Source organism: Malus domestica, chromosome 04 (assembly GCF_042453785.1).
Source record: "Malus domestica chromosome 04, GDT2T_hap1".
NCBI classification, from domain to species: domain Eukaryota; kingdom Viridiplantae; phylum Streptophyta; class Magnoliopsida; order Rosales; family Rosaceae; genus Malus; species Malus domestica.
The window spans coordinates 20,074,821-20,097,136 of record NC_091664.1 but is presented as its reverse complement, the minus strand read 5'-3'; the positions used below and the strand labels follow the sequence as shown (position 1 = coordinate 20,097,136).

The following is a 22,316-nucleotide window of genomic DNA, read 5'->3' as shown; positions in this document are numbered from 1 at the left end:
TTGGAGAAACTTTTAAATGTTTTCATAGACGGAAACTACAAAAATATTACAATCATAATTCTTTCGTAACTTCTAAGGATTAAATGGGAACACAAGACCCTGCCAGCCATGCATCGCTCTCCGAATGAGCTGCGTGCACCGGCAGCATAGGACTTTTTCGATCAGCAGAAAACAACTCGGAACTCATCAGTTGATGAGCATGTTTCGATATTGTGAAATGAAACCTTATACAGCAGGTACTTTGAATTCTTCATTCAAAATTCAGTTGACATCCGCGAAAGGAGTTCTAGGACCTGGGATCTTGCCTTCCATTTGGCTCCGTTTTAATTTGTTATTAGATGAACCGTCTTCTTTGACTTCGACGGAGCTTCTCATCTCCTCGATAGATTCCAAGCTGGGGACAGCAATGACTTGTTTCTTGGTCGCACCAGCATGCTTATCCACCTGTTTAATCATACCAGTCAGCAATGACATTAGGCATGCAACGAAGTTGACCGTGTACTAGGTGACAACATACCAAATAATCTTCTACAAAGCACTTTTCCGCTTGATTTCGTATAGTTGATACGCCATCACCATGCTTTTCTTGTACTGATTTAAGCTGATCAACGCATACAGCCGTCATGGAGTCTATTTCCTTTGTCTTTACATAGTCCAGCATTAGCGAATCTGCAGGTTTTCAAACCACCAGTTAGGCATTGTATAGGAGTGAAGCACTTAGTTCGTTGTATAAGTAAATTGAAATTACCATTAACGCATGACAATGTGTCGGAGGCTAAAGCACTGAAATCTGAATCCACACGGGAAGATGCAGAAACAAACTTTTCATGTGCAGAATGGTTCGCAGAGATATTTTCCCTGTTGAAAGCAAGGAATTGAAATTTCAATGGAGCATTGGAATGGTATAACAAACTATGACTACAAAGTTTGATGTGTCAAAGATGGGAAACTTACTTCACAGTAGATTCGATATTTGCAGCACTGTTCTGATTAAGAGTATTTATGGCTGACTGGGCATTTTCCCACTGTTTCCCAGAGTAACCCACTCTCTCTGAGCTGCATATACCATGTGAAGGGAAAAAAAGGTTATAGGGAGTAATAAATTGATAGGGGGAAACCCATGCAGCATGTACGCATGATCAACGTTGCATAGGGTGCTGCAATACCAGAATACCATGCGCTATATTTTCCTACACAAACAGAGGATACAATCTTTTTGCACTATATTTTCAGATTTGGTTCAAGTAATAAACTTACCACTCTTGGAGGCAGTTTTCCATGATTGCCTGAGATTCAACTGCTGAGAATGTGTCTTTCATAAAATCACATTCCACCTTTCCGAAATATTCGCTCAATTCCGTCCTAGCATCCGATGCCACTTGTTGCATGTTAAAGATTGCCTTTTGCAGCCTGGTGTTGTCTTCTTTACTCTTTTCCTGGATGTTGGTTGATGCCTCCGATACCTAATTTTTTTTTTTTTTTTTTCTAAATGTCAAATTACGAAATACCTACAAACTACTCTTCTTCAAGCGACAAAATAAATCAAATACTTACCATAAAGGCTTTCTTAGATGTCAATGTTCCAATAATTACTGCAATTTTTTCCATAGCATGTTTTTCCTCTCTACAAGCTTCTTCCTGTTTCAAAGCAATGAAAGTTCATCAGCCTTACATATATCATCGTGTCAAAACACACCTGTAGGTTTTGGGTTTGCTTACCTTAAACATCTTCTCAAAATTCACCAATTGGTTGACTCGTTGAATTTGGGTTTCTTCAAGATTTCTCATAACTTGACAAGCGCGGTCATGGAGGTCATCAAAAAAGTTACCAGTGGCCTTCGAAATTACTTGTGCTGACATCAAGCTTCTTTGCAATCCCTACAGTTTTACTCAAAGATTAAGAATCTCTAATCATTTTTCAAGAGCAAATTATAACAAGTATGAATTACCTACCTCCTCTTGTTGTTGAGTGGAGAAAGCCAATAGCTGTTTCTGCTCATCAAGAGAGTGCTGAATATCTTGGACGACCTCGTTGGCTTCCTTAACCGCAGTTTCAAGAAACTATAAAGACAAACATTTGTACTATGCTCAGCTAATAAATCAAGAACATCCTACGAATGGTACATGAAACTTTTGGACAGGATACCTTCTCAACAGCCTCTGTATGTGATAACGTCTTAGCATTTATTTGGTCCAGGTCAGATGATGCTTTCTTTTGCAGCATGTTGGTCAGCTCCTTCAAGGTTGTTACTCCAGAACTATATGTCTTTGTTATCTTCTTAATCCTGGATTCCAGTACCTGTGCTGCCTGATAATAGCAACAGTTTTAATAAACAGATAACTATGGTGAAACAAGGCAAGCATAGTACATGACATAGCCAAGTCTCTCTTACATCACATTTACTCGCAAGGTATGACTGAACATGTTCCTCCATGCATCTTAGTTGATACTGCTGTTGAGAAACAGACCCCAGGATGATCTTATGTAGGTCTTTCAAACTCCGATCAAGTTGAGAACCAAATGTCAAAACCAAGCTCTGATTTTCTTCTTCCATCTTGTCTTTCTGATCTGCAGAGAGCAGAAAAGCACTTGACTTGCGTGTACATATGATGATGCAATAGTTCACGTACATATGATGATGCAATAGTTCAGGAAAAAGGATTTTGGGTGACATGTGACTGCTTAGGTTAAAATACTCATCATCTTTTCTTGTCAGATGTATTTTGTTCAGCCAGAAGAGTAAATAAAACTACAATAATCATTAATCATTTGCCAATTACCAAAATGCAGGAGACAAGTTACTTTTCTGCACGGGGCATGCTTATGACCTTGCATACTGAAGTTCATTAATCATACCTAATTTTTCATAGAGGGAATTCATTTCCTCTGATGCGTTCTTCAAATCACTGCGCAACTCCTTTGCCCGTCCAATTAAAAGATTTTCTGATAAAGAGAGTTTTTCAAAAATATGAGAAAAAGGTACAAAATTTTCTCAATAATATCTCAATTTCCTTACCTGAGAATAGCATTTTGGAGATGATATGCTCCTTCTCTTTCAAGGTTGAGGTGGCTATTTGGTAATCCTCTTGAAGTTCAAGCAGAGCCTTGTTACAGTTATCCAGATTTATCTGAAATAGGCGAAATCAAATTCCTGATAAGATGCATAAACTGAAAATGAGTAGAGGAAAAATATAGGTATATGATGCATACCTTGCAGTCCTTGAGCTCACTTTGTAAATCCAGCTTCTGTTCTTGTTCGCTGATATACAGATCACGAAAACTTTCCGCTTGCTGAAAGAAGAAGTGAGTTTGATGACCAGAATATCATAGAAGAATAATTAACTGAGGAGAGAGCAAACTGTACCTTTTCTGTGAGGTTGAGGTCATTCTCCAATTGCTCTATTCTCTCAATCCTAGCCTGCAAAGTTTTCAGATTTAAACGATGAAGCTACATTAGTACAAAATTACAAATGCAAAAGGGAACTTAAACGCCAATCTTTGAGAAGGTCCACCTTTTTTTCAGCTTCATCCTGGACAAATCTTTCATGCGGAATATAAACACCGTTCTTTTCCCGTGCCGCTCGAATATCTGCATTCAGTTTTGAACAGATTAGTATAAAATTAATCTCCAATCCGAGGTTATGCAATCGTCATCCAACCTTCTTTCATTCTCTCAATCTCTGAATACAATTCCTTGAGCAGCACAGGTTTTGACATTTTCTGGTTTGCCTGCAAAAATAAACCCCATCATCATCATATGGTCATCACATAAAGCAATACATTTCAAGAAACAATAGACTGAAAGAGGAGGACGAACCTCGGGTTTGTTTTTAATGTTCTTGGCACGATAGGCATAATCCAGTGTGCTTAGAGTTTCATCCATGCATGAAGCAGTTGGAGAAATTGTGGCAATGATGCAGGTTTTTGTTTTTCCTCCCAAAGAATCTCTTAAAAGTCTTGTAAGCTTACTGTCCCTGCAAAAAGAGTCGGCACATTAGATTAAACATATAGATAACAGAAAAAGATAGTGAACCACAAACTGATTGAATAAAGATCGATATATATCCGGACGTACCTGTAAGGTATATGAGTGGAATGTTCCACTAGTGCATTTATGACACGGCCCAGCGTGAGCAAGCTCTTATTTATTTCCCCTGCTTCTCTTGCACGTCCCTACAGTTTTAAACAGAAGTTTTATCAAACTCTGATATGCAATTCAATATTATTACAAATTCATTTAAAAGCTAACTTTGGGGCTCTATCATTTCTTTGGATTGTCTTTAAGACCTATACTACTAGAATAACAGAAGGAGCCTAGATATGTAAAAACGCAAACAAATATACTATCTGGGCCTGATTTTGGCTGCAATTCCAGTGACTAACAAAATACAGCAAGCCTAAGCTTAGAAAACTTATTATAGTACCTCTCGTGCACCTGAACGAGATATGTTTTCCGATCCTGCCAGATCCACAAGATTAATTTTGCCACATTTAATTAGCTCCTCATCACCAACTGTTGCTTCTTTTATGAGGACAGTAATGGAAAAGACAGAATGAGAGCGACTGCAGACAAAGAAAAAGGGACAAGAGTTAACATGAAGCGGTCCTCTGGTGTTAAATATCTTTTTAGTGACTGAGGAAAACATACCTGCTGCGCTTGTTCAACAGAGTGTCTGCTGTACGCCTCTTGGCAGACCCTCGTTCCAAGAGAGTATAAATTTCATTTACACTGTACACATATTCTTCTTCAAGGCCTCTTACTATCACACAACCCTTTCCATCCTCCATCAATGAAATAGATTTCTTTTGCCTGTCGTCTGCAGTTCTTGGACTCTCATCAGGCGCTAGTAAATCAGTTATTTCTTCGTTATATATTTCCAAGAACGTCACTTTCACACTATAGTCCGCATCTTGTGCTTCAAGTGTATCAAAAATTTGACGAACAGCCCGTGGAATAACACCAGCTTCAGTAGGCAAATTGCCACTCTACAAGAAACAGTATGTGTACATTATAATTGCCAGAAGAGAGAAGATATCTTATATTGTCAATCAAAGCAAGTATATGGCAAGATAATCAATCTGTAGATTCTATACCTTATTTCTCATCCCGCCCTCCATTGTGTAAGTTTTACCAGTTCCCGTCTGCCCATAAGCGAAAACAGTGCAGTTGAATCCCTCGAGAGCTTCATTAACTATCGGGGAAATGGCTTGCTCATATATTGATTTTTGCTGTGCTTTTGGCCCAAAAACCTTGCAAATTTTAATAAACAAAAACAGTTTTTACATGTTGATTGAAAGAGTGTTACGAAGTAACATTATCAGAATGGAGACTAAAGAACCTTACCCTGTCAAAAGTGAACAGTTTATCTACTTGCTTGTTATTTAGACTTTGCATAACAGTGACCTCTCTTTTCTGTTCATTACAGGATACCACCTTCTGGATATTCAACTTTTGCTCTTCATCACTTAAAGGCCTGAAATCAAATCAACAATAAACCAACAGGATATTGCTTAGCTTTTTGAATCAAACTGGAGCAAGTTCCGATAACTCGATGTCATGAACCACTCTGGCATAACAATGTTACACTACAAATCCATATCAAATTAAAACAAAAATTGAAGCTACACAACTTCAATGACTAGAGAAATACGTACACAAACAATTCTATGGTCCAGATGTTGAAAAGTATATCAACAATTAAATGAGAAGCGGAACATATTTCTATCACATTGCAACCACCAAAATGATCATTGAAATTCCATATCAGAATTTGAACCATAAAAAAAAGGGAGACTAAAACTTACCTGCATCTGAGAAGAACTTGCACATTAACCTCTTTATCCTTGTCTTGACGATTTGGATTGTACTCAAGCGTTTTGCGCCGCCTTTCGGGACGAGGAGTAAGAAAAGGAGATGGGGATGGTGACAGCCCCATCCCAACTTTCCTAGTCTGATCAGGGGTGATTGCCATCTCTTTTTCACTCTTCCTAAACCTAAACCAACACCAACACACTTCATCAAAAATCATATAAACCATATCAGCTACACAATCAAAAAACCCCTAAATCCCTACCAAGAAATTTAGAAACTTTTCGTGCCGATTAATTAACTTGATTTTAACTAATCAGCATTACCAGAAGAAAACCCTAAATTCCGTCTTTGGTAGAAAAATCCTTGCATTAGGTTACAATTGAATTGGGATCGAAACACGAAATTACCTCTGTGATTTTGTGTATCCTGACGAAGTCCAACTCGATTAACAAAATCAACCGGAAAATATATGAAATTTTTGGACCAAGAGAGAGAAAGGGGAATAAGGAGAAAGAAAGCTTTCTTCCCTCTTTCGAGCGAAAGGAAGGGCTTTTAGGGTTTTCAGAGAATTTGAATCGAATCGGTGGATTTGAAAAATGAGGAAGAACGGTGGTGTCTAATTCTCCAACGGCTACCGTGCGCTTTTGTATCGGGGGAAGTGGCCGTTGGGGCGAGACGGAATTCTATGCGTTTTTCAAACTGGGTGGGGCCGCCCGGTGATAATTCAAACGAGGCGCGTATGTTAACTTGCGTCTGGGTGAATTTATAAAAGTGAACTTCCATTTGTACCCCTATAAAGAAAAAGAAGAGAGTAGTTTAAACATGATTCTGATTTTTGCAGTCTCCTCAAGAAAATATGCGAAAAGTAAAATGAAAATTTTGAATTACTAATAACAACACTCGTTGATAATATTACAATATTAATATAACTTCTTGAAAAAGAGAACTTCCGTGTGGAACTTACTTCAAACATGAGCAATAAAAATCTCATCTAATTATCTAATCTAACCATAGAAAAATCGAATAATGATTATTACTTTATTTTTGGATTAGTTTAAAAAAAATGTTATTTAGCCAGATAGAATCTTTGCTAATTAGTCATAAATTAATGATCAATTTTTTTTTTCATAATCAATGAAATATTCATAATAATTTAGGCTAGTTAAAAGTAACATTTATATTCTTTACTCTTCAGTTTATTTCTTTTCTTATCTTCTCTCCTCTCTCATTCGTATTTATTACCTTCTATCTCTTTTGGCTATCTCTCCATTCTCTCTTGTATTTTTCTTCGCCTCTCTATGATGAAGAACACGAGGTCATTGGCGACGGCTAGGAGCACCAGATCCCAACGGCTCAGTCGCAGTGACTACAACATTGTGATTGACATGATTCCTTCTAGAACACAACGCCCTCCACGAGATCATGAAGCAGATGGTGGTGGTGAGGTTTGTATGTGTACCTCAGTTGCGCAAAACCAGGAAATGGGACATTGCAACGTAACATCTAAATCCAAATGTAAAAAAAAAAACAGAACCAGAAAGTGGACATTACATTGGAGTTTCTGAATCTAAATGTAAAAAATAGGAGTCGTGCGAGATGTAAACCGTAGGAGGTGTGTGAGTGATGCATGGGATTGACCTGATTAAAAAAAAAAAGAGTTTGTACACTGCTTAGTTGTAGAGTCTAAATCCAATGTAAAAGAAAGAAACAGAAATTGCGAGAGTCACATGAAGTGTGAAGTCTAGGAGGTGTGTGATTGACCTGATTCGAATTGAAAGAATTTGCACGCTGCTAGCTATAGTCACATGAATTAGTAAATTTTGTTTGATTGAGGTGTTATAGTACCTCAAGGTCTCATTAACCTATTTATTTATTTATTTATTTATATTTGTAGTATCTGCACTAAGGGGTTGGGAGAGTGAGCTAAGCCTTACAATGAGCTTGCCATAACAATGTGATTCAACTTCACATTTATCAAGAATCGAATCTAAAACATCTTATTTACAAGTAAGAGGAATACTATTATATCGTAGTACTAAGTGGCCTCATTGACCTACTTATAATTCAAATAAATTTAATTAATATATTGTCAATATCATAACATTTATTGACTTTGTTAAAATTACCCTTTTTAAAAAATATGAGTTAATTTTGTTTTAAAGTTGCCGAACCACTGATAAATGTTGTGCAGACTTTAAAATGTAAATCTAGTTCGTGCACATTATTAATTTATGCAAGATTCTTATTTCTAAATGTGAAATAACCTCTCAACAAAATGTACGCATAGAGTTGCACAATTAATTTTAAAATTATTTAAAACAGTGATGTTAGAGAGATTATATTTTTTAATATTATTTTGTAGATCATATGATGTGCCATTTAAAAGTCAAATTCCTTCTATGAATCATTAAAAAAATAATCTCTCCAACATTTTTCTATTTAAAATACTCTGAAAAGTTGATATCTATTGTAACAATTAGTTATGTTTCATGTCTTATCAAGTGTTAACTTGTCAACAATTAACGAGTGTTGTTCTTATTATGAGTTTTACATACATCAATGATTAATTGTCCACACGTGTATGAACGATAGTAAGAAACAAAGCTATATTAAAGAATATGGGAAGCATATAAGAGCTGATTCATGTCGATCAAGTAAAAAGGCTCCAAAAATTTATCATGATGAATGATGATTACAAGGCTTATCTTATGTAATTTGAACTGACTTTCTAGGTTCAAGTAATGATTAATGGGGGTGCGATTTGGCTTGGTAAAAGCTAAACCGGGCAGTTGCCTTACGAGGAGACAATGCAGGATGGCCGGAGCGTGGAGCGCCATTGCTAAGTTGATGGACGATGTGGCCTCACCTTATCCACAATGGTTTAAAGATGTCACGCTTTTAGCGATGACGTTGTGTATACCTCGGTTTAGGTTTGTTACCTCCACTGTTTTTGTAACAAATTTGTACTGTTGGTGCTTGTACTGGTGTCAATGCTGCTTGTGGTAACCAGTTAAGGGATTACTTTCTATGCTTGTCTGTGCAAATTATCTCCAGATCAAGTAATGGGTCACTGTAGCAATGTACCCATCATGACAACCCTCGTAATTGTTCTTGTTCATTAATGAAATGCTATCACTTTACGTTATGATCAAAGCACGCTAAACTGAAGGGGAAAGCTAGTATGCGCGGTTGATTACAAGTAGTTGATGCATTATGTGACATAAAGTTATTCAGTTGTGGGATCCAATTGCACCGACAGTTCACACTAACTTAACGCTAGGTTGCATGGGTGACTAAGTTGTTGTATTCTGGAGCCCACTTACATCGACAACACAATCACCCATGCGCACTCCGAGTTACTGAGCCAAGCATAATTCTAGATTAAAAGTGGGATATTAATGCAATGTGAAAATGGAGCGCAAAAGGCTTGTTGCTCACACTTGAAATGCCGAGTTTGACTCTCTAATATTTACTTGTATCACAAAGTGTTCGTAGGGCCAATCTCTTAAACATTATTTTATTTTTATACGCGCAATATTCTAACTTGCATAGAGGACAATTCAAACTTGAATGCATAAAGAGAGCACAACATCTAACCAATATGACTACGCCAACGCATGGCCCTAACCATCATTTAAAAGTCACATTTTCGATGGCCATTTGGCTCACATTACCATTTCGTCATGGAGCACAAGTGCAACTGGAGGGATTCAAACTTTCATAAAGCAAACACATGATATATTCAACGTCTCCGACTCCACAGGTTTTTTTACTGGCAATTCTACATAACTCAGACAAATTTAAATTACAAAATCCATCTTCATGCTTCATCCAAAGACAATCTTGTGAAAAGAAATCACAGAGGCACTGATCCGTAAAATACGACTTCAGCCGGGCCAGTCATGTAGATGTGGTTGTTCTCCTCCTTCCACTCAATCTGCAATGGCCCTCCCGGTAGATCAACCGTGCAATTCTATGTCCAAAAGATAAGCACATAAAAAAAAATGAGCGAAGTGGACAGCAAGAGAAACTACAGTAACAATGAAGTTGATCTGGAATTTTACAATACATGAATAAGCAACGGTCAAAGATAACTAAATGTTGCACACTAAACTTTCCCCGCATTACTAACGTAGCTGTTGAGTTGTTCGGCCACATGTATCAGAATACCCACCCCTGGTTTTTCATGAAGAGCACTGCTTATGGGAGGGGTATCGCGCTTATAGAAGTGACCAATGTAACATGGCAACGTTAAAGATGAAAGTGGAATTTTTTTTTTTCATGTGAAATAAATAACCATCTATATTTATTTTTGTTAATATATCCAAAAGAAAAAGAATGCCAAAACTTACCCGCTCAGCACGACCCTCAAGAACTGCAGCAACCACTACAGCACAAGCACCAGTTCCGCAAGCAAGCGTTGCTCCTATAATGAAAAATAATTATACTCCCCACTGAAACAATGCATAAGGATTTGGTATACGATCACAGTATAATAACTTCTATTGGTTGCAGCAGCACTAACCTGCCCCACGCTCCCAAACACGCATCTTTAGGTGTGAAGGTGTGTAAACTTGCACAAATTCTGTCAATCACAATCAAATGAGAATTGTGAATGCAAAATAAACGCTTCAGAACAATGACAAATTGAGAACAAGACAGGAGCAAAGGATCCAAGAAATTTGATTGAAATCAAACATTTCATTTGCACTGGAATATATACCATGACCATTACAGAATCTTGAAACTGTGTTTCAAACTGCTAAGCAAGAATGGAGAAAGGAATCTTGAAGCACCTAATATCGTTTTTGGAATGGACATCACATGAGTTATTTTTACATTTTTAGGCAGTTCAGAGTATAAAAGCTCGGAGTAGCTGTTTTCGAATAAATATTCCACTCTAACTTTGTCGTACCCAGTGCACAAGGCTCCCGCTTTACGCAGGGTCTGGGAGAGGTGAATGTCGGCTAGCCTTACCCCCATTTATGGAGAGGCTGCTCCCAAGTCTCGAACCCGAGACCTACCGCTCATGGGCGAAGGAACTTGCCATCGCACCAAGTGCGACCTCTCCACTCTAACTTTGTAAATTAAAAAAAAAAAAAGATGTCAGTGCTAGACAATTTTGTGAGTATGTCTTTTTCAAAGTATATCTCAAAATACCCACTGCAAGCAAGCACTACTCCAATGATTTTAAACCGAAGGATACAGAAATTTCAAAGTTGGATGTAACTGTGACCTTACATTAACAATAGGGTATGCCAACTCTAACTGCTTCCAGAAACAAAAGCATTTGCACAGACAAATAAATTCTAACCTGTGTTAGTTCGTGCTGGAAACACCTCATGATTCTCAAATTTGGGACCGATGTCAGCTAACTTCAATTCATCAACCTTCAAATTCTGTTCATTTTCAACAAAAAGCAAGAAGTCACAACCAGAATTATTTTTTTTGTGCGTGACTGTTCAAGAAAAGTTTCGATGATTTGAAAAGGATGTGATATGCTGGAGGAAACCATTAATCAATCATAAGAAATTTTGGCTTTATTACGCCTAGATTAGGTCATTCATTGGAGTGGAGGGTAAAAAACAGACAAAATGCATATGAAATTTTTTTTTGCTCCAGACCCCTAGTATAAGTGAATATGCCGTAAGTTATTCTAGCAATAGTTACCTGGCCTCCTTCTGTACCAAAGGTTACACAATGAGGATTTCCCATGCTAACACAGGTTACATTCCAGGTTACTCCATCTACATCAAGACCCGACTTAACGACAGATTGATCTTTGTTTGCAGGCAGTTTGGTAGGCACATCTGACGCCTTAAGAATCGGTTCCCCCATATCAACTTTAACCTGTAATTAAGAAAATTGATGTCTGCTAAAGTGAAGACGAAGAACATCCAATACTTAATGCACGATGGAGGCATCCAGAGCAGCAATGGATACTCTTATAATATTGTCAAAGTCACAGGCTTTGCAAAATGTTTGATGTGTTCAAATCATCCCAATCTGAAATACTTTACATCAACTGAAACATAAAATAAAAAAGAACATACGTTCCCATCTTCTTGAATTTCTGGAATAATTAGACCGGCGCCAGTATGAACCTTAAAGCTGCAATTGTTTACATATGGCGTTGTTAGAAATATACACACCCATTCGTACGCGAACGAATAAATTTTTCTTTTCAACGTTAAATGCAAACAAAAACTAAAGCAAACAATGTAATATATAAGAACGCATTGAAGCGAAAAATAAAATAAAAAATATCAGTATATGGAACCAGCTTTCCCATACCTATGCCTTCCCTGCAAATTTTCAAGCTCGGCAATGAATCTGGCAAAACACCGGACACCATTACCACACATCTACAGACAAAATTTAGATATCAAAGTTCAGAAGTTCGAAATGCACGACTCACTCACAATACCACCATTCAATAAAATGCAACAAGTTCATTGCCATTTCAGACCGTCTACATTGAATACAATGTGGCAATCACTCATCTAATTAACATTTCAAAGAATCAAGTAAAGCCGATATTTGGGAAAATGTGATTCACCTCGGGCTCGCTCCCATCAGAATTATAAATCCTCATGGTATAATCAGCGCCATTGATGCCCGGCAGCGCGAAGATCACTCCGTCGGCGCCAATCCCAAAATTCCGATCACATAGCTTCGCTGCCTGCTCCGGACTGGTTTTAGGCTCCGAAGAATCTCTATTATCAACCTATCAATCGCAATAAACAGTCAAAATCAAACTCAAAATCCGAACTTCTTCAATGCTAATTAAATTTCAAATATTGCAACAAAATTCAAACATGTCAAAGAAATTGAATACCAGGATGAAGTCGTTGCCGAGGCCGTGATACTTGACGAAGTGGAGGAATCCGGCTTCTCTCCGATCAAGAAAAGAAGCGGGGGAGGCTTTCTCAACGGCTTCCACGTTCATGGAAAACGAGACGGCCGATACGCGGAGAGTAGGAGCTCTCGGCGATGCAGCTGCAGGGAGAGAGTTGAGCTTCAGAATCGTAGAAGAAGTTCGAAGAGAGGCGGTGAGGGAGCGGCGAGTTGGGGAGGTGAGTGGCAGTGAGATGGCGGCGGCTATGGCTCCCATGACTCTGACGGTAGGCGCAGCCGTTCTCTGTACCTGATTGCTGTTAACTTACTTTGCTGTACCCAATGTTTTCACAAATTTCTAGTAAGGCGCTGCCAATTTTCATTATTAACTTTATTACCTCTAAAGTTTTATAAATAGTCAATTAGATCCCGCCGAAAGTTATTAGATCAGCAAAAATATAGGTCTTACATTGCTACATTATTACTCAATAATTTGACTAACGAATATATGAAATTTCAATGAAATATTAAATAATGTATGAAATTAAAAAAATTTAAAATGTTGTATGAGATTGCAATTACATCTAAAATTGAGGGGTATATTGTATTTTACCCTTATTATTTCTACTCCGGTGGATTTGCAGCTGCAGAGGAACTTGTCCTTGTACTACTAATTTCTCTTTTAAGTTGTCACTTTTTGGTTTCCAATTTGCATATTAAAAATGAAAACTAAAACAAAAAACGAAATAGTTATCAAACGTGTTTAATGAAATAGTTCTATTAGTTTGGTGAAGTGATTGCTGGTAATATGTTTGCCATTGTTGTTATCTTTGTTGTTCTTGTTTCAGTTCTATTTTTGCATCTGCCATTTGGATTTTATTATTTCAACTTCATGCTCGGACTGTACTACCATATGTGATAGATAAATGGGTGTATGTGAAACCTATTTGCTTCCCTGGAAAACATTGTAAGCGCTGAGTAAATCCGTTCTAGCCAATGCGACAATTTAGAATTCGGTAGTGTTATCCATACGTCTATTTTTACTTCTTATATAGACAAAAATTAACAAAAACGTATTAAACAATTGTCTGAAATGTCGTTGTGGGACCAAAAAGATTTACAATTTGCCTTCTTATTATTTTTTGGGGACATGGATCCTCTCCGGATCCATGCATCATAATCCTAAGGATCCATCAATTCGGACCATTGAAATTTAGTCCAACGTCTACAAACAAGATCCACTTTAAAAGTTATAATAATTTTAGCTGTTTGATCAAATTTCAATAGTCCGGATTAGTGGGTCCCTAGGATTAGGATGCATGGATCCGGAGAGGATCCATGTCCATTTTTTGGGTCGATGTGGAACCAAATAGAATTATGATTTTCCTTCTGAAGTGTGCTGCTTTAGCATCGTATTTTAGCTCACAACAACCCTTTTTTGTAATAAACTTTGGAGTTCAAATGGTGATACTTATTAATGGATTTGGATCCTCTCCTGAGCTAGAAGGTCGAGCCTCCTGAGCAAATCATACGGACCGTTGGATTTTGATCTAACGGCTACAAATAGGGGACCCTCTAAAAGTTATAATATTGTAACTTGTATTAAAATTCAACGGCCCGTGTGATTTGCTCAGGAGGCTCAACCTCCTAAGTTTAGCAGAGGATCCAAATCCCTTATTAATCTATGAGACACAACCAAAGATTATTACAATTCGTTGCGGTCAATTTTGAACTAGTTTTACCTCTTAAACAGAGTTCCTTCTCTTTTCATTCAGTTCCCGAGTCCATCTATTTTATCGTCGGAAATTAAACTATTTTCCAGTGTACCCTGTACGCATTGTTCTAACAATTTCGTCCTGGTTAAAATTTAATTAATACATATAAATATTTTAAAGATTTTCCCATGTATCCCGTACACATTTTGGCAACAATTTTTTCTTGATTAAAGTTAAAAAGGTACAATGGTAAAAGACAGTTTCCATCGAAAGTTGACATAGATCTCCGATGTGGGACTCAAAGGTTAAAGTAGCAAGTGGGGATCGTTAGAATTAGCGGTCCGATGTGGGATAGAAAGATTAATTTCAATTTTCTGGGGATGTAAAGTGAATAAATTGAGCGTAATGGCCTTCTCAAGTACAAGATCCATCGGTGGTGGTTCATTGTCTTTGCCAGTAAACCCCAAAAAATCAACGCTCTTGAGGTGTCTGAGCTGTGAAGTGTTGGACCTGATACAAGAGAACTCCTCCCAGAGGTAATGGTGGAAATCTGGGCAGGGATGCTGCTGAGGTTGCTGTCAATCTGCTCATTCATCAATGCGAGGAAGTGTCAATAAAGCATATGTATTAAAATTAACCATGTGATTTCTGCACATCATGTTTCTCTCGTTGCACACCTATGTTTATTTCTAGGCATTAGATTGAATAAACATAAGTATTGGGTGACCGAAAACCGTTTATCGGTTAAAAACTACAACACTTACCTCAACCAACAAGTTCTCTAACAAAGGACATGCATTTAGGAAGCAAGCAAGGGAGTCTCCTTTTTTCCTTGTTGATCAAAAAGTCTACCCATGTTAATGACTTTAGCTTGTTGAATTGGAAATCAAGATATCCAAAAATCACTCCACCTGAACACAACCACTTAAACACAGAGCATATTTACACTTTGTCAGAATCGCAGACATGATAATACTTGATTCATTTCATGTATGAAGTCACCATTGTTACACACTAGACAAATCACAGTTTAATATGTATGCAAAAGTTTTTCTTTTTGAGATTTTAATAATAAGTTATTTTTGCATACGTGTCAAACTGTGATCTACACATAAGAATTATGACTTTTTACGTGTAATAAGAAGCCAAACAGTGTTCAATTCGAAATGCATTATAAACATACCTCAAGAATCCTGCCACTTGTAGTGAGAGCCTCAACATCCTTGAAAGAAATTAAGATGGAATTGGATCCTCGCCGGATTCCCTCTCTAGGGATCCTAGGGATCAACGCACACGGACTATTGATAAAAAATCGTGTGACCATAATTTTTTCCTTTTTTATATTTTTCATGTAAAACGAGACTGCTTTCTTTTAAAAATATAAAAAGTATTTAATTGGGACCGCACGATTCGTTATCAACTGTCTGTGTGCGTTGATCCCTATGATCCCCAGGGAGAGAAATCAAGAGGATCCAAATCCAATTAAGATATTGTAAAAAAATTGGTCACGTTCAAACTGACTGCAGCCTGGTCCATCTCTCAAATCAATCACCACATTAACCAAGCTCATTGCATTCTTTAACCTAACAATCCGAGGAAGAACACCATAGTACCAAAGCGACTTGAGATTTTGTGCAGAAATTGTAATAGAAACCATGTCTGAACAATCTTCCACCACCAAGCTCTTGAGGCTATTTGTTTCTACATCAAGGCTATGCAATCCCATGCACTTTTCAAGCTCTCAAGAACATGGCAACTGGAGAACAAATCTGACACGAAAGTTCCTGTGAGGCCGGTAACTGATCTGAGATCGAGATGCTTCACACCACAAAAACCATCTGTTTTTGCAGGATTTTTGCGGAGGCACAAACCCTTCAAATCTTTTTTAATTTCATTGATTCGAAGAACTCGAGATGAAGCTCTCTGCCAACCCCCTTGGTGACTTTGGCCACAATTATCTGTGGTTCTTCACTGCTTCCAACAACATTGAGATAAAGCTTCCATTGCTCTGGGAAAACAAAAGACTTCATGAAAGTTCCCATAACTTGGTATTTCTCTTCATGTTTTGCTGGGTTTCCTTTAAGGTTTGCTGGGTTTGCATCAAAATTCAAACTTGCTTCAACTGGAGACCAAAGGCTCTTCCAACGAGCTGAAAGAGCAGTCGTTCTTACTGCCTCTTTAAGTGGGAGAAATGAAATAATTTTTTGTTGGATTTCAAATGGTAATCTGCAAGATTTTCCTCCTCCATGAGTTTCTGATATTTTTTCCCTGCTTCGTTAGAAACATTGAGATCAACAAAATAATGTGAAATCAGAAACAAGAAATGAATATAAAAAATTATCATAAAAATGTAAAATTAATACCTCAATTGTGAATGCAAAAACAATAACTTATCCCAATGTCTATATAGAGAGCTCGGTTGGTATGAGCTTACATTTGCAAGTGGTGCTAACTTCAAGGCTTCAAGTTGCCATGATATGGACCTGCAAGACGGCTTGAGATCTTGACCCTTAGTACAAGTATAAAATAAACAATTTAGTAATCAGAGTATTAATGGATAGAATATAAGATTTTTTTTTCTTTTTTTTTCTTTTTTTGTTTGGTCAAAGGAAACTTCATTAACAAAACAAGCATATACACATTAGAGGTCCAAATACAATATCCACATAAGCAAAGGAATGGACCTCAAAAGTAACCCAAAAGCCCAACCAAAGTTTGAGCCCACAACAGAGAAACAGACACCTAACCCTAAAGGTCTTCTTCTAGCACCTTCGTCGATAGCTGCAGCTCCTCCAACGATCTTGAAACATCACCACCAACTATACCCGGACAAGCACTTCAGAGGTAGAAAGAACAAGGATCTCGTCTTCCAGCATATAACAACACATCGAACACGACCACCAAATAAACGAAGCTTGTGGGCATACCACAAACAACAGTGCCAGATTCGGCAGACAAAGAGAAGGAGGTGGTGAAATCACCTAAACCGGTGTAAACACAGGAGCTCTACTCGCCTTCTCAGATGATGACCGCAACAAATTGCAGTCAAAATTGGTTAAAGGTTGGATTTGAGGTGAAATCGGTGGAAGGTAGGTGAAGTTCATGTAGATGGGTGTATAGATGAGTGGTTTGAAAGTTGGATGTGTGGATTTGAGGGAAGGAGAACAAAGATAGTCGGTGGTGAGAAGGCAAAACAAAACAGGAAGAAAGACCATGGAAAAACTAACAGAAGAAAAGAAAAAAAAGGTTTCCGCCGACCCTAAAAGGATTAGGGCCGGCGGTAGGAGGAGAAAACAAGGTTTTGTACTGCTCTCACACAAAGAGAAAAAGCTCTCACCCTTAGAGAGAAAGTCTCTCACACCCGGAGATAAATTTTTATGATTTTTTTTCTTATATAAGCAATTATGGAAAAACCAAGCATAAAATATCTGATGCTGGAATAATAATATATAATTATTATTTTCTTATTATATACGATGTTATTATTATAAATTATATTAAAAAATAAGGGAATTTTGAACTTGAAACACATTAGTTCTGTTGATGCACAAAACCGGAGGTCTTGGAACAATGTAAATCCAACCATGAATCTGCAAGAATGTAAATAACACAAGATGTATCATGGTTCACCCCAATGTTTGAGCTACGTCCACACTGATTATTGTATTTCTCTTAGAGGTGAGGGGAGTGAGGGAGAGAGCTTCTAAGGGTGAGAGAACTCTTCCCATGGCCTAAGCAAATGGCCTTCCTCAATTGTGAGAGTGATGAGTCTTTTTTATAGAATAATGGCTCATCACTTATTACATATTTGCCCCTTCCTTTATTACATAATTACATTTAAATCCCCCGAGTATTTGTACGAGATCTAAATACGGAGGCCCTAAGTATGGTATAAACAGTAGTCCCCCAAGTCTTCAGTCAAGAGAGTCTTTTTGCTGGAGACTTGAAATTCAGTCCATGTGTGGGCCGAAGTAACTAGATGTTGTCTTGAACTGATGCTCGATAAGAGGCGGTGCTCAATCTGAAATGATGCTCAACTAAAAGTAGCACATGTTGCAAGGCTGCGAGGCTCGTGGCTTATGTTGCCTTGGTTGGCTCGGCTTGTGGCGTTGAAGGTAAGAGAGTCCCTTTTATAGAATAAAGGCTCGCTCCTCAATACATGAATGATGGGCTAGAGTTGATGCTCTCTAATGATGGTGAGGGAGTCCCTTTGATAGAATAAGGGCTCGTTCCTCAGTACATGAATAATGGATTAGGAATGATGCTTGCGACGAGGCGGTTGCTCAGCTGGCGGCGATGTTCTCTAATGAAGGTGAGGGAGTCCCTTTTATAGAATAAGGGCTCACTCCTCAATACATGAATAATGGGTACTCTCTAATGAAAGTGAGGGAGTCTCTTTTATAGAATAAGGGCTCGCTCCTCAGTACATAGATAATGGGCTAAGTCCCCCAAGTATTTTTCATGAGGCCAAGTTGAGGCCCAATATATGGTACATAATGTAGTCTCCCAAGTCTTCGGTCAATAAAGGTTGTTGGCTGGAGACTTCAAATTCAATCCATGTATGAGCCGAAATGGTGGTTGTTTGGAGGCGGTCTTTGTAGACCATGCACTGAAGCTTTGTAGGTGAAGCTTTGCAAGTTGAAGCTTTGAAGCTAGAGCTCTGTAAATGAAGCTTTTGAAGCTAGAGTTCTGTAAATGACGCTTTTTGAAGCTAGAGCTCTTTAAATGAAGCTTTTGAAGCTAGAGCTTTTGTAAATAAAGCTTTTGAAGCTAGAGCTTTGTAAATGAAACTTTTGAAGCTTAGAGCTCTGTAAATGAAGCTTTTGAAGCTAGAGCTCTGAAAATGAAGCTTTTGAAGCTAGAGCTTTTGTAAATGAAGCTTTTGAAGCTAGAGCTCTGTAAATGAAGCTTTTGAAGCTAGAGCTCTGTAAATGAAGCTTTCGAAGCTGATTGACATGAGTGATGCTCATGAATGTTTATGTTGATTGACATGAGTAATGCTCATGGATGTTGACATGAGTGATGCTCATGAATGTTTATGTATGATTGATATGAGTAATGCTCATGAATGTTTATGTATGATTGACATGAGTAATGCTCATGTATAATTTGAAGTACTGGGCGTACTTTTAATCACCTGGTTGGTGGTAATAGCGGCGGGTTGCTGAATAATTTTGGAGTACTGGGCGTACTTTTGATCACCTGGTTGGTGGAAATAGCAGTAGGTTGCCGAATAATTTTGGAGTACTGGGCGTACTTTTGGTCACCTGGTTGGTGATAATAGAGGGCCTGACTCTTTTGGGCATATGGGCCTTTGTCCTCCACATAACATTCCAGCCCATTATTTTGGGCTTGACGTTTTATTTATTTATTATTATTATTATTATTATTATTATTATTATTATTATTATTACCCTCTGATGGGGTTTATACAGATGTCTCCGAAAGATAAGAAAAATAATTTACATCATTCAAAAAATAAATAAAGCAGTCGTTGGTGCGTACTGCATCTACTACGTACTGGGTTGTTGCAAATCTTTTTCCATGTGCGTATTCCAATGGCTTCTTCAGAAAAGTGGGAACATGCATGATGAAAGTTTTTCTTTTTTCAAAAGTTGATGGCATCTTCTGCTTTGGTGGTCGACAAAAGCAAAGGCATAATCCTGGCTTTTTCCTTTCTGTATTCATTTTCTTCCCTTTTTCTTTTTCTGCTATCTAAACACCAGCTAGTGTATTCCAGCTGTAAAACCCTATCAGAGTGCTTTTCTTTCTTTCCATTTTATCTCTCCCATCTTCTTCAATTCACATCCAAATGCCATTGCTGTTGAGCATTAGAACAGAGTGTGCATAAGCCTCGCTGCCCATATTCCGTCGCATCTGGAAGCAAACCCAAGACGGCGTAATAGTCATCAGCGATAGCGTCTGTTGAAGGTAAGTTATCGGTTGCCAATCTGAGCCTGCCCAAGCCTCTTCGCCTCCTCCCGCCGCCGCCATGACCACCTATCGAAGTCAGGCTACTGCTGGGCTTGGCTAACATGCGCCATGGAGTTCTAAAGCAAGTGGTTGGTTCTGGATATTCATGAACTAGTTCACAGTACATTGGACGAAAATGGGGAGTGCAAATGCAACAGTTTTGAACATAGCTTGCTGAAGGAGTTGGAGTTGGCTTTTCCACAGTTTTAACTGCCGGCTTCACTTTTTCAACTTTGACTAGGGCGCAGGAACAACCTAGCTTTTTTCTCAATGACCTCGTCAAGCAGAACGAGTCTACATCATCCCCGATCACCTCCATAAGATCTTTGTTTGCTCCTTCTATCGACACTTTACTAACACCATGTGCAGCAGCTGCAATAGTTAAGGCCTTGGTTTTGCATTTATCACAGTCCATTGGCACCTTCACAACGATCTTCATTTGCGGCGGCATTTTGGAGAGAATATTGTGTGAAATATAGAAGTTTAAGTTTTTGGGATGGAAACCCAATGAAACAGCGAAGTAGATGGTCGTGATGGTACTGCTTCTTGTGAGTGACAAAATGGTATCAGAGCTAATCCCTGGCCGGAAGTGTGCCGACGAGGACGTCGAGCCCCTAAGGGGGGTGGATTGTAACATCCCACATCGCCCAGGGAAGTGATCCTTAAATGTATATTCATATCCTTACCTAGCACGAGACCTTTTGGGAGCTCACTAGCTTCGGGTTCCGTAGGAACTCCGAAGTTAAGCGATAAGGAGGCCAGAGCACTCCCAGGATGGGTGACCCACTGGGAAGTTGCTTGTGAGTTCCCAAAAACAAAATCGTGAGGGAATGGTAAGCCCAAAGCGGACAATATCGTGCTACGGTGGTAGAGCGGGCCCGGGAAGTGATCCGTCCCGGGCTGGGATGTGACAATAAAAATTATGTAACTTACATGTAATTCATTAATATATTAATGCTATGAACTTTGATCAAAATCTAAAAGCTAATAAAATTTTAGTTAATGAACATTAAAAACTAGGGACCGAATATTAATTTTCCCTAAAAAAGGAAAAAAGGTGGCATTTGGATATGTAATATTATAATTAAGCAAATAATGCTTGTACAATAACCATTTTATGCATTTATTTAGAATAAAAGGAGCTCCAACTATTAAGTCTGTAAGATGACATAATATCAATTTAGACGCAACCCTAAAGGGGCGACCTAAAGTCAACAAAGCTCCCCACTTTATGATAGTTGGTCGGGGGGAACGTCTATCGTATGCAGTCTTACCATTTCTTTGCGAAGAGGCTATTTTTACAACTTGTACCTGTGACATTATTTCATACACAGACAAGCAACCTTTCAATTGAGACGTGGCTTTACCACATTTAAATTGTGTAGATTTGCTTTTTTCAACTACAAGTCACTGTTTATTATAAGACATTGAGCAACCTTTCAATTGAGACTAGACCCGGCAGTTTCTGACACACCACGGTGATACGAAAATAACGGGTTTCGAGTCAACATGATAACTAATCAGGTCATTATTGGGTGACCCGTTAATAACAGATTCTTACCTGGTATACATGCGGGTAACACGTGGGTAACCTGTTTCGACCCGTTAAGAAAAAAATTATTTTGATAATTTTAAAGTTTAATTACTAAAAGATTTATTATAAAATACAATAGCCATATTAATATATACAATATATTCTATATTAAATATATAGTTTTGTATTATTATTCTATATGTGTTAAGAAAAAAAAGTTTTTGTCATTATTTATTTTTATTATGAGAGTTCCTTATTATCATTACTAGGATAAATTTTACTTAACATGTTGTTGTCCAAAATTAAAATAAACTAGTATAGTATTTGTATAGGCAAGAACTAAGATGACATACATACAAGTATGAAAAATGTGAAAGAATATATAAACACTCATGATTCATCATTATTCATCCACAAGTAGATAATAGTTATACTTACATTATC

At 37.9% G+C, this 22,316-nt stretch overlaps 2 protein-coding genes and 1 long non-coding RNA gene across 5 annotated transcripts; all 3 read right to left on the bottom strand.

The window, feature by feature from the left end:
* LOC103433371 (kinesin-like protein KIN-5B) lies at nt 1-6,504 on the bottom strand. Of its 2 annotated transcripts, none has more exons than XM_008371623.4 (24): nt 6,221-6,504; nt 5,807-5,995; nt 5,346-5,475; nt 5,096-5,251; nt 4,650-4,987; nt 4,426-4,564; nt 4,077-4,174; nt 3,819-3,975; nt 3,661-3,730; nt 3,514-3,590; nt 3,366-3,419; nt 3,212-3,292; nt 3,018-3,129; nt 2,858-2,944; nt 2,394-2,569; nt 2,147-2,308; nt 1,954-2,061; nt 1,720-1,878; nt 1,555-1,638; nt 1,258-1,463; nt 955-1,056; nt 749-858; nt 518-669; nt 1-444 (listed from the first exon to the last, which is right to left on the bottom strand). In XM_008371623.4, exons 2-24 carry the CDS (start codon nt 5,971-5,973, stop codon nt 262-264), a joined length of 3,108 nt encoding a protein of 1,035 aa, XP_008369845.3. In that variant the 5' UTR covers nt 5,974-5,995; nt 6,221-6,504; the 3' UTR covers nt 1-261. The 2 variants fall into 2 exon arrangements, with proteins under 2 accessions (XP_008369845.3, XP_017187106.3); XM_017331617.3 differs by having other exon boundaries at nt 5,807-6,014; nt 6,221-6,432.
* Nucleotides 6,505-9,529: 3,025 nt separating this feature from the next.
* LOC103427601 (diaminopimelate epimerase, chloroplastic-like) lies at nt 9,530-13,054 on the bottom strand. 2 transcript variants are annotated; one of them, XM_029101157.2, is made up of 9 exons: nt 12,652-13,054; nt 12,373-12,540; nt 12,108-12,178; nt 11,867-11,924; nt 11,484-11,663; nt 11,128-11,212; nt 10,339-10,398; nt 10,166-10,239; nt 9,530-9,786 (listed from the first exon to the last, which is right to left on the bottom strand). In XM_029101157.2, the coding sequence occupies exons 1-9, from the start codon at nt 12,925-12,927 to the stop codon at nt 9,670-9,672; spliced, it is 1,089 nt and encodes a 362-aa protein (XP_028956990.2). In that variant the 5' UTR covers nt 12,928-13,054; the 3' UTR covers nt 9,530-9,669. The 2 variants fall into 2 exon arrangements, with proteins under 2 accessions (XP_028956990.2, XP_028956991.2); XM_029101158.2 differs by lacking the exon at nt 11,484-11,663.
* Nucleotides 13,055-14,569: 1,515 nt separating this feature from the next.
* On the bottom strand, nt 14,570-16,241 carry LOC139195175 (uncharacterized). Its single transcript, XR_011579811.1, has 3 exons — nt 15,549-16,241; nt 15,130-15,289; nt 14,570-14,948 (listed from the first exon to the last, which is right to left on the bottom strand). It is a non-coding gene; the product is annotated as an uncharacterized lncRNA (long non-coding RNA).
* Nucleotides 16,242-22,316: the final 6,075 nt, after the last annotated feature.